The sequence below is a fragment of the Artibeus jamaicensis genome, unplaced genomic scaffold, assembly GCF_021234435.1.
Source record: "Artibeus jamaicensis isolate MK-2021 breed Jamaican fruit bat unplaced genomic scaffold, CSHL_Jam_final scaffold_461, whole genome shotgun sequence".
NCBI lineage: Eukaryota > Metazoa > Chordata > Mammalia > Chiroptera > Phyllostomidae > Artibeus > Artibeus jamaicensis.
In genome coordinates this window covers 14,712,339-14,725,286 of record NW_026522045.1, presented here as the reverse complement: position 1 = coordinate 14,725,286, position 12,948 = coordinate 14,712,339, and the positions used below count along the sequence as shown (strand labels likewise).

At 32.7% G+C, this 12,948-nt stretch overlaps 1 protein-coding gene across 4 annotated transcripts in view; it reads left to right on the top strand.

The window, feature by feature from the left end:
* The window catches only part of LRCH2 (leucine rich repeats and calponin homology domain containing 2), a 148,517-nt gene that overhangs the window by 70,945 nt on the left and 64,624 nt on the right, over window positions 1–12,948 (top strand). For 3 of the 4 annotated variants that reach the window (XM_053657501.1, XM_053657500.1, XM_053657503.1), the window contains exons 6-11: window positions 1,409–1,542; window positions 5,876–5,963; window positions 6,716–6,827; window positions 7,443–7,540; window positions 7,636–7,694; window positions 11,260–11,367. In XM_053657501.1, the coding sequence (XP_053513476.1) occupies window positions 1,409–1,542; window positions 5,876–5,963; window positions 6,716–6,827; window positions 7,443–7,540; window positions 7,636–7,694; window positions 11,260–11,367 (599 nt within the window). The remainder of the gene's footprint in view (window positions 1–1,408; window positions 1,543–5,875; window positions 5,964–6,715; window positions 6,828–7,442; window positions 7,541–7,635; window positions 7,695–11,259; window positions 11,368–12,948) is intronic. The other variant, XM_053657502.1, reaches the window with a different exon arrangement.

The window sequence follows — 12,948 nt, the reverse complement described above, 5'->3', positions numbered from 1 at the left end:
CTTGGGAAGGAAATAGGGGTCTACACTTGAAAAAATAAAAAAAAAATCCCAGTAAAACCATGCTCTTTATAAATATGCAGGAAAATAGCAGGAAACCAAATAGAAGAGTCGAATGAGGAACTGGGTCTTGGACATTGAAAGGGATAGAATGGAAAATTAAATTTTTGTTATCAATTTTATAAGTCTCTATGACTTTTAAAACTACATATGTGAATTACTATGATTAAAAATTGATTTACAAAAATAATTCATCAGCATTTAATTTGGTGATGAAAGAAATTTACATTTGTAGTTTGAGACATAAGATACATTTTAATTGATAATGTACTTATAGTCTAATAGCTCAAATGTTTTAATTTTTTTAAATGAAATTTTTCAGTGGTCAAGTTAGATCTAGTATCAGTTAGAATTATCTAAGAAATGTTTCTGCTTTATACCTGGTATGATAATTACTTCTGAATGTATGTTTCTTACTGTTTTCTTTGTAGATTATTTTTCCATGTGTTGGTAGGTTATATGAGCTCATAAAACAATATTTTTATTATAATTTTTGCAAGATACTTGTTTAATATAACTTATGGTGATTGCAGTTAACCTTTGTAAATCTGACTTTTCACTTCCTTACCACTCATTATCTCTCTTTTTTTATACAGTCTACTTTTTTTCACATACTATTTTACCCTTAATTATTCCTATTCTCTGTATCACCAATGAAAATAACTTTTTAGGGTTAGGGTTAGGGTTAGGGTTAGGGTTAGGGTTAGGGTTAGGATGGGTGGGCTGGGATGGGGGTAAAAGGCAGAAAACTATTCTTGGACATCCATTAAAATTTAAAAAAGGAAAATAACTTTTTAGGGTGTTACCTTAGCTGAATTGACCATTTAAAATTATTTTATTATAATTAGTCAACCATCACACCTTAAAACAAATTAATTTTTTGTATATTTAAATTTTTTATTAGTTTTCTACCAGTGTTTAGACCAACCAACCTAGTGGTTCTGATGAGATAACTCTAAGGAATTACATGGTTCATTTAATTTTCTGTTTTCACCAGTACAATAAATATATTTGTTTTTGCTTTTTTTCTGATAAAGGCAACTTTCATGAATTGTTAATTTTATATTGTTTAGTGGTTGTACATTGTACTGTTAATAAGAAAACTTTAGTGAAATACAGAAAAATTAGCTTAATTTTTCTAATAAGAAAAGAGAAATAGAATTTTGGTTAGTGTCAGTATTGTCAGATATTTTCACTTCATGTCAGAAGTACAAGTTAATTAAATATGCAAAGTATCTATCATGATTATAATGGCTTAGATTAATTTGAGATTAAAAGTATAAATAAATTGGCAGATAATATTTATATTTGGACTTTTATAATTAAACCTTTCTCTATTATTTATTGACAGATATGTTTAAAGGGTAAAGTACACATATTTAAATACTTAAATATCCAAGCATGTTGCAGAATGGATAAAAAACCAGATTCTCTGGATCTTCCATCACTGAGTAAAAGAATGCCCTCCCAGCCTCTCACAGACAGGTAATGTAATATTCTTACAGTCTTGTTTCATTATTGGTATCTTCTCTGTATGTAAAAAAGTATTTATTAATCTTGAGTGTACTGAATATGTTTAAGCTGATTGGCTCAGTATAAAATTCAGTAATTGGCTGAAGTAAAATATCACCATCATAGAATGAACTTCTGAGATACTAGAATCAATTTGGAATTTTCTTAAAAATTCATTATTATTAAATCTTTAATAGTAAAATATAAACTTTTGATATTATAGTGCAGAAATACTAATTTCTTACCACTTGATACCTATTAACTCACTCCTGTTGTCACACTATTGCACAATTGTAATAATAAGTAAAATTTGAATTTGATCTGAATTTGGTGGAAAAACAAGACATTTTGGGGTACTTTATTGCTTCACATTTTTTATGTATTTTATATCTAGATCAAAGATGATTTGTCATTGGTGTTCTTCTGTATGATATTGGTGTTTTTATCCTCATGAGATTTTGAAATGGTAGATTTCATATTCCATTTTTAATTCATCTTTTCAAGATGTATGTTGGTCTGGTTTTATGAAAATATAATTTCATTCATTAGTATGGAAAATAATTGGAATGGGATGAGACTATAAAAGGGTAGCCTACGACTCTGTCTAAAATGTTTAAAGGTTTGACATTGTATTTATGACAAAGTTTAGAGTACTTGGAAAGTTAGTATAGTAAGTACTGTTGTTACCAGTGCAAGTTCTGGAATTCCCAAATAGGACTTTTTAATGAATTTTTCTGTTGCTTAAGTAGAATTAAATATCCAAACATTAAATTTAGTTCCTAAAGATCCTTTTGTTTAACATTATGAATGATAGTAAATCAAACAATTCTATAAAAATTAGAATTAATTCCTGTTATAATCTCTACTAGTCTGCTTTATATTTATTTATAAATGGTGTTACTTTAGTAACAGCATTCCTTATATTAGTCCTTTATTTATTTTACAAATACAGTAGCATGCATGTTGGTGCATTCTGGGTATGTTTTATTGAATGACATACACATCGGTCTCAGCGTTCATGTAGCCCACAGTAAGAGTCAGTTAATAAATAAAACAAGGAAATGCAATAAAAATAATTTTAAATTTCCTTGCTATAAAGGAAAGATGTTTCAGGAGTAAAGGTAAAAAATGTATCTTTGGTAAGATGAGGTTTCAAGGTAACACCTAAAAGGAGAAAAGGTAGCTGTGTAAAGAGAGAGAGGAAGAGACACGTGCAAAGGCCTTAAGTTAAGAAGAGACTTGGTATGTTAAAAGGCTGAATGGAGACCAGCACATGGTTGGAGCAGAGTGGCTAAAGGGTAGAGTGTACGAGTTGACTTTGGTTAGTCAGGACTCAAGTCATGCAGGGGTTTTGGAGACTGTGATAAGGACTTTAAATTGTACTTAGAGTACAGTGGGAACTCACTGGACAGTATGGGAATTAACATGAATCAAATTTCTGTTGAAAAAATGATCTTGACTCTTACCGGGAGAATAGATCAGAAGTAAACAAATATAGAAGCACAGGGACTTGTTAGGTTGTTGCAGTACTTCCACGAGATCAAGGAATCTTGAATAGGGTGATTGCAGTAGGGATGAAAAAAAGTGGACAGAATTGAGATATATTTTGGAGATGGTCTCTAGCAGTGTCACCCAATTCAAATATAATGTGAGCCACATATGGAATTTTACATTTTTTGTAACCCATTTTTTAAAAAGTAAAAAAAAACAACAGTTGAAATTAATTTTACCAATATACATGATTTAACTTAGTATATCCAAAATATTTTAATATGTGATTTAAATATAAAAAATTAGTGAGTCAATTCACATTATTTTTTCCCTATTAATTCTTTGAAATCTTGTGTGTATATTATTCACATTTACAGCATGTCTCAACTTAGACTAACTGTACTAAAAGTGCTCAATAGCTATATATACTCCTAGTGGCTGCTGAATTGGACACTGCAGGTCAATAGAGTTTACTTACAAGTTGACTCTTGGGAGTGCTCATCTCCTGCTCACAACCCATATTGAAGTACCTAGACAATTCTTGTACGTTCATTTCACTTTCAGGCTCATGCCCTTGCCTATATTGTTCTTACTATTTATAACACCCTCTAGTACCTTGACAATCTTGTAAACATTTTATTCTACAAAAATAAGCATTATAGTAGTTATGTATACCAGATTTTGGACTCAGAGATAATGTGGCTGTAAAGCCCTTCTTCAAGTCTTAAAAACTATGTTCTTGTGTTATAATATCTCTCGTCCTCAGTTTATTTCTTTTCTTCCTCGGTTTTCTTATATGTAAACAATCATATGGATGATGTCAGGATTAAATGAACTAATGTCTATGCAATATTTAACACATTGTCCTACCCAAAATAATTCCTCAACAAGTAGCTTGTTATTAACATTGTCATCTTTTAGAAACACACAAATGTATTTTACTATAGTTCATAATATTCTTCTGCAGTGGAGTGGATGCATTTCAGGTCTTAATCACTGTTTAACCTCTTAATTCCCCTGTGGCCTAAGTTATGTAATCTCTCAGATATTTTTTAATTTAAAATGTTAACAATACCCACTTTATAAGCTTGTTGTGAGAATTAAATGTGTACTTGGCAATTGGTGGTTACAAAATAGTCACAGGGATGTGAAGTACAGCATGGGGAATGTAGTCAGTAATATTGTAATAGCTATGTGGTGCCAGGGTGGTACTGGAAATATCATGGGAGAACAATTGGTGAAATATATAATTGTATAACCACTATGTTGTATACCTGAAACTGATACAAAATAATATTGAATGTAAACTATAAATGAAAGATAAAATTTAAATAAAAAAAGAATAAAAATAATAAGTAAGATTTTAAAAATAGTTTTGGAGCCCATACTCGAAAGTACAATGTAGGGCTCAATTCAACATAAAGCTGAAGTATTTAATGATAATAAAAATAACAATGTTAATAGTAATACAAAAATATATATGTGTGTGTGCTTGGCAACTAGTTCAGTAAATGATATTTGGTAAATGTTACAATTTTTTCTCTTGGACAGTTAACTTTTATAAGTTTTATTGTCCTCATTTGTAAAAAGAGATAATGTATACATTGTGTAATGTAAAGATTATTAGTAAAATATGAAGTGCACTTGGCTTAGTACCTAACACTTAACAAATATTAGCAATTTTTGCATCTTTTTATCCTTCAAGACTAAGCTCAAATGCGATTTTCTTGGGTAAGACCTTTCCTAAACCTTAGCAAGGAAAATTAGTTCATTTCTTTTTACTTACAGCACTTTATCTTTACCCTTGACACAGTCTTCAAAACATATAAACATTATTTCTCTTCTGGTCTGAGACCCCTTTGTGGTCAAACACTTTTAAATTCATCTCATCTTATCTCAGGCTTTCAACATAGTGCCTAACAGTTGGTAACTGCTTCCCTACATTTCTTAATATACTCCAGAAAAGTATAAAAATCATTATTTGGGGAGGAACTACAGCATAGTGATTAAGATTAGGGAGTTTAGTATTAGATAATCTTGGGATCAAATTTAGACTGCCATTTGCAAGTTGCCTGTCATTGGGTAAATTGTTCAGCCCCTCTTGGCCTCGGTTTCCTCATCTGTAAAATGAGAAAACACCAACAATCTACTAGAGTTTTCACAAGGAATATTCAAGGTATCATCTTTAAAGCACTTAGTCCAATTTTTGGCACATGATAAGTGGTCAGTGTAGAGTGTTCGGTAAATTTGCAAAGTAAAGTGAAAAATACTTTGTAACCTTGTTGGCATACTGTGGAATTCAGAAATTTGTAAAGACAGCTCTGACCTCACACCAAAACAATTATTTATTCAATGCTTTGCAGACTTTGTTTTGCATTTTCTGTTTTCTTAATTACTAAATGGACATTATTTATAAAGCTATAGCATATTTGTAGGGCTAATGAAGAATAAACTGAAAAAACTTCATCATTCTATAGTGAATTTGTCAAACCAATGACCAAAAACAAAGTTTTTTTTTATCAAGATTATTTGTAGCAAGACTATCTGCTTTTCTGAATTTCTTAAAAGAAATAATAATAGCCTATTATTAACAATTGACACTTTATAACAGAGCACATGGAGGAAAAATATTTCATGAAGGACATGAATAAAGTGTTTTGTAGAAAAAAATTTAACATTTTTCCTCTCTTGTCCTTAAGGATCTTAGACATCAAAAGTGCATATTCTGTATTATATAGCAAAAATTTAGGTCAAATGTATATTATCTATTTTAAGAAGAAAATTGTAACTGTGCTTAGAATTTTTGTTTCCATAGTATGGAGGATTTTTATCCAAATAAAAATCCTGGTCCTGACTCTGGAATTGGAAGTGATAATGGAGAGAAACGATTATCTGCAACAGAAGTGAGTATTTTTTATTGCTAATCTATTTTATTTTAAACTTTTATTAGAGCTTTAAAATAGATACTTGCACATATTTAATTTATTTTGTTTAGAAGTATAATCATCATTACATTAAAACTTTTTTATTTATTGATTTTAGAGAGAGAGGGAAGAAGGAAAAGAGAGGGAGGGAGAGAAACCACAGTTTATTTTTCCACTTATACATTCATGGGTTGATTCTTGTATGTATTCTGACTGGGGACCAAACTTGCAACCTTGGCATATTGGTACAGCACTCTAACCAACTGAACTATCCAGCCAAGGCACATCATTACATTTTATGACTTTAAATGTAAACATACAGGCACATTTTTAAAATTGAAACAGTAAGCCCTGGCTGGTGTAGCTCAGTGGATTGAGCGTGGGCCTGCAAACCACACGATCGTGGTTTGATTCCCAATCAGGGCAGATGCCTGGGTTGCAGGCCAGTTCCCAGCAGGGGACTCACGAGAGGCAACCATACATTGATATTTCTCTCCTTCTCTCCTTCCCTTCCTCTCTAAAGATAAATTAAAAAAATCTTTTTAAAAAGATTTTTTAAAATAATAATTAAAAAATAAAAGCAAAACAGTAAACCTTAACATACTACTTTTTGGTTTGAAAACTGGAGATGTAAATCAAATATTCTACACTTTATATATGAACTACAAGCAACTAAATTCTTAATCATATGTTTAAAATGCCTTGTTGGTGCTTGGGCTTATTTCTTTCAGCCATCAGATGATGACACAATCAGCCTTCACTCTCAAGTCTCAGAATCAAATAGAGAACAGACATCAAGAAACGACAGTCACTCAACTGGAAGCAAACCTGATTCTCAGAAAGGTGATCCATATATTTTTGCTATATTTATTTTATGTATATAACCTTTAGTAAAAGTTTTATTAAAGGTGGGCTTTGAAAAATACTATCTTTGGCTAACTCATTGAGAAAATACACTTTTCTTTTGAGCACTGCAGTGTCAGAGCATACTATTCATATATTTTTGAAATTTTTATTAGTGATTTTAGACAGAGGGAAAGGGAAGGAGAAGGAGAGAAACATTGATGTTAGAGAGAAACATCTATCAGTTACGTCTCACACACATGCTGACCTGGACTGAACCCACAGCACAGGCATGGGCCCTGACCAAGAATTGAACCCGCAACCTTTTGGTTTATGAGATGATGCTCAACCGAGCCACACTGGCAGGGCACTATTCATATATTTTTTAAGATTTTATTTATTTATTTTTAGAGACAAGGGAAGAGATGGAGAAAGAGAAAACATCTATCGGTTGCCTTTACAATGTGCCCCCAACTGGGGACCAAATCCGCAATCCAGGCATGTGTCCTGACTGGGAATTGAACCCACAGCCTTTTGCTTTGTGGAACGATGCCCAACCAACTGAGCCACACTGGTCAGGACAAAATTTTTTAATACATATTATTTTATACTTAGACCAGGAGGTGTATGACTTTATTGACCCCAACACAGAAGATGTAGCAGTTTCTGAACAAGGAGATACACATGTTGGATCCTTTGTTTCTTTCCATAAGGTAAAGAAAACTTTGAACAAATATTAAGAACATGTTTTCCTTGATCTAACAAAAATGGACCATACAATTTAAATGGTAACTTTCTTTTATATAAGGGAAAAGAAAAAGGCACTGAAAAACCTCAGAAAAATGAAGAATTAGGAGATGAAAAAAGGTAAGCACATACATAAATTCTCAAATTGAAATGCTACTTATAAATACTTGATATATTTTAAAGATATTCCTACTTAAAAGAATATAACTTTTGTTGGTTTGCCTATTGTATTCAGATAATTAATTTGCAAATACTTTGTGTTCCTCAATTAAACTGAAAATTATCATAAGCATTTAGGTTTAGTGTAGTATATACATGTTTTCCCCCAGAAATGTAATAATAATGTTGCCCGTGATTGTTACTGAGGAGAACTATATTTTCACACACATTGCTTCATCTGAGCTATTTATCAAGACTTTAAAATAGATGGTATTAGCATCATATGACAAATAAGGAAACCAAGACCCAGCATTTGAAATGTCTGCAACTCAGTTGTTCTGACTCTTAGTCTAAATCTTTTATTTAGAAAATATACTTTCCATCAGAGTGGTTATAGTAATGTTAGGAGTATTTGATATTTTATTAAAATAATTGTGCTCTGGATCATTTATCTTATGAAATGATGGAATATGACCTACTAAATTTTTTTTAGTCACTCCTTTAAGTTCCTTCATAGCTGCAGGAATGAAAGGAGGAGCATTTGCTTTCCCATGGTTCTTATATAATCTTCACTAAATTCTGCTGAGTAGATATTGTTCCCATGTTTACAGCTGAGGAAGATGAAACTTGGAGATGGAAGTTTCTTGCCTAGAACCACTTAGCTAGTGTCCAGTAGAACCTAGGGTATAAACTGAGCCCTCTGATCCCTACGATTTTCTCTTTTCTCTACATTGTGCTCCCTCTAAATGACCTCACTTGTATATTTTTAAGTAGTCATTAATTAATCATTTCTGGGACATCATAAGGAGGTGCATTGTTTTGTCTTATACTCTGTTTAATTCTTTTACTTTCTCACCTTATCTCACAAGGACAGTTGCCTAAACTTGAGAGTTACTGGTGGCATATGAATTATGGTAAAGATACAAAGTCTTAGAATTTCATACTTTTTTTAAAAATTAATACCTTTGAAATAAAATTACTAGAATTTGAAGGGCAATTTATTTTTAAAAATTTCTCTTTGAATGATAAAAATTATGTATTTTAATGAGTATTTTTGGAAAATTTGCCAATCTTATTTGAACCTATTTTGTATTTCTTCTACTTAAACATTTTGCACAGAGATTTTAAAGGTTGCTGTAAATAAATTTATATAAAGAAGGTGGTTTAATAAAATAAAATTTTCAGACTGGGCATATAGACTTCTGCAGCTCTTATGACACTCAAAGCTGGGTAGTATACACTATTAAATTATTATGGGCATTACTCATTTCAGAAATGAAAAGTAATACTGCAGTTTACTTTGTTAGCCATTTAATTATATTAATATAATAACTATATCACATTTTCTGTTTAGTAGAGGGAATAGATATGTTTTTATATTCTTTTTTAAGTTTCACAACTTAATATTTACTTACTTTTGTGAGTATTTTTATTGATTATGCTATTACAGTTTTCCCTATTTTTCCTCCTTTACCCCGCCTTCACCCTGTTTGCCCAACCCTCCAGCATTCCCTACCCCCCTTAGTTCATGTCCACGGGTTGTACATATAAGTTCTTTGAGTCCTCTGTTTCCTATACCATTTTTTATCTTTCCCTGTCTGTTTTATGCCTACTAATTATGCTTCTTCTTCCCTGTACCTTTTCCCCCTATTCCTCCCTTGTCCTTCCCCATTGAACTCCCTCTGTGTGATGTCCATCACTTTGATTCTGTTCCTATTCTAGTTGATTGCTTAGTTTTTGTTTTCATTGTTTTTCTTTCTTTCATTTTTTTTAGGTTCATTTGTTGATGGTTGTGAGTTTACTGTCATTTTACTGTTTGTATTTTTTATCTTCTTTTTCTTAGATAAGTCCCTGTAACAATTCATGTAATAAGGGCTTGGTGATGATGAACTCCTTTAACTGGACCTTATCTGGGAAGCACTTTATCTGCCCTTCTATTCGAAATTATAGCTTTGCTGGATAGAGTAATCTTGGATGTAGGTCCTTGCCTTTCATGACTTCAAATACTTCTTTCCAGCCCCTTCTTGCCTGTAAGGTTTCTTTTGAGAAATCAGCTGATAGCCTTATGAGAACTCTTTTGTAGGTAACTGTCTCCTTTTCTCTTGCTGCTCTTAGGATTTTCTCTTTGTCTTTAATCTTGGGTAACTTGATGGTGTGCCTTGATGTGTTCCTCTTTGGGTCCAACTTCTTTGCGACTCACAGGGCTTCCTGGACTTCCTGGAAGTCTATTTCCTTTGCCAGATTGTGGAAGTTTTCCTTCATAATTTGTTCAAATAAGTTTTCAATTTCTTGCTGTTGGTCTTCTCCTTCTGGCACCACTATAATTCAGATACTGGAACATTTTAGGTTGTCCCAGAAAGTCTTCAGCCTCTCTGATTTGTTTGGGATTCTTGTTTCTTCATTATGATCCATTAGGATATTTATTTCTTCCTTTTGTTCCATATCATTGCTTTGAATCTTGTTTTCCTTCTTGTCACTGTTGGTTCCCTGAATATTTTGTTTTACTTCATTTTGGATATCTTTCATTTGTTCTTTCATTTTTCAACCAAGCTTAATCAGTTCTGTGAGCATTTTGATTACCAGGGCTTTAAATTCTCCATCAGTTAGGTTGGCAATGTTCTCATCGCTTAGTTCTGAGTTTTTGCCGTGTTCTCTCATTTGGGCCATATTTCTTTGTCTTGGCACACCTGATAAGTTGTAAGGGGTGGGGCCTTAGATATTCACCCAAGCAGGGCAATACTCCTTGCTGCACTGCCTGTGGGGGATGGGCCAGAGAGGGAGCAGTGCAGCTCACCTGCTCGTCTGTAGTGCACTTTCCAACAGACTCTTGAGTCAGACTGGAAGTATCTCCCAATGTGGCAACCCCAGCCATAGCCCACAGTCAGCCTGGAGTCTCAGTTTTCCCCTAAGTCAGTCTGTCCCATGCAGCTCCGCCAAGCCTGAGCTGCAGTTGGCCCACCCCCTCAGCCACCTTGTCAACGTTTTTCTCAGTTATTTTATGAGTCGCCAGCCCCACTGGGTCTGCTAGCCCCTACCGGTCTGGTTGTTCTGGTTGATTTTTTTCTTTAATTTAGTGGTTGTCAGAGTTCCATGCAGTTTGATTTTCTGGTGCTTCTGGTCGTTTATTGGTTTTAGATTGGTTGTTATCCTCCTTTTAGTTGTGCAAGGAACCGATAGGTTTCTGGGCCATCTTAGCCCGAACTCTGTTTTTGTATTCTTTAAATATTCCTTATTTCTTATTTTACTGTTTTAAATACAAGGAAATTAAGATTTTAGCTTTCACTTGGTAAAGACAAAAAATGGCTGCTAATTCTGGAAGGTGGCATAAAATAGAGACTTGACTTGGGGTGATGAACACAGAATGCAGTACACGGAGGGTGTATAATAGAATTTTACACCTGAGACTTATATAATGTTATTAACCAGTGTTACCCCAATAAATTCAATAAATGGCAACTAAAAATAAAATAAATGAAAAAATCTTCTGCCTTACTTTTTGAATAACCATGTTTGTATCACCACTCAGACTTGGAAAAGAACAGTTACTTGCTGAGGAAGAGGATGATGATTTGAAGGAAGTAACTGATTTGAAGAAAGTAGCCGCTCAGTTATTGCAGCAAGAACAAAAGAACAGGTATTTTTTTGTAATGAGATTTAAATAGGCAAATTTAATATTCACCAAATCTGATTATTTAAAGATTATCCAATAAAGTATATGATGTTTCCAGTAAAAAAATAGGGCTATTTTAAGTTTTATTTGAAGGGACTAATTGCTAAAAGACATTAGGAAATACTTAGGGGAAAAATGTAAAGTTACATATACAATTAAGAGAATATACTCACATTGTCATTATATTTAATTATTGCTTAAGTATCTCTTTTTTATTCCTGTATGCTAAATAACAATTGATCATTTGTTGATACTGATTTTAGCTCAGAATAGCATTAGATATGTTGTAAGTATTTTATGAATACATCATAAGTATATAGTGTGCTTTTTATCAGATTCCTAATTACTTGGGATATATGTAAACTTTTTAGAAATGAATTGAATTATGTAATGGGTGATTAAATCAGCTTGAGAATTTGAAGGTTACAGATTCACTTTGGTCTGTTTGTTGGTCAGCTAACATTTCTCCCTTTAGCTAAGCTGTGCCCAAATTCTTGTCTTTGTCAGTGACGAAGACATTGTGTGAATGAAATAAAATCAGAGGAAGCTCCTTTTTTCAATTACACTTTATATTAAATATTATTTTTTATTTCAAGTGTACAGCATAGTGGTTAGACAATTGTATACTTTACAAAGTGTTCTTGCCACCCTCGGTATTATCAGTACATACCTGGCACCATACGCAGTTAATACAATATTACTGACTTATTTCCTATACTGTACTTCATATGCTCATGACTATTTTATAACTCCCAATCTATACTTTTCTATACCTTTACCGTTTCCACCCAGTACCCCAACCAGGTTGTCCTCTGGCAAACATCAGTGTATTCTCTGTATGTATGGGTCTGTTTCTGTTTTGCTTGTTCATTTATACTTTTTGTATAGATTCCAGATATAAGTGAAATTATGTGATATTTGGCTTTGTATGACTGACATATTTCACTTAACATAAATATTCTGGTCCATCCATGTTGTTGCAAGTATTATGATTTTGTTATTTTTTATGACCAAGTAATATTCCACAGTATATATGTACCAATTTTTCTTAATCCCATCATCTGGGGTTGTTTCCATATCTTAACTATTGCAAAAAATGCTCCATTGAACATAGGGGTGCTTCTGTCATTTCAAATTCCTGCTCTGGTTTTCTTTGGATATGTTCCCATAAGTGGATCTTGGGGTCATAAGCAGTTCCATTTTTATTTTTTTTCAGGTTATCTCCATACTGTTTTCCATACTGAATACACTGCATTCCCACCAAAAGTACATCAGGGTTCCCTTTTCTCCATATCCTCACCAACATTTATTGCTTGTTGATGGTAGCTATTCTGACAGGTGTGTGTTGATGTCATTGTAGTTTTAATTTGCATTTCTCTGGTAATTAGTGATGTTGAGCATATTCTCATATGTCTGTTGAGCATCTGTATGTCCTCTTTGGAGAAGTGTCTTCAGGATCGCTGTCCATTTTTTAATTGGATTGTTTGTTTCTTTGTTTGTTTTGCTGTACACTTGTCTGAGTTCATTGTAAATTCTAGATATTAA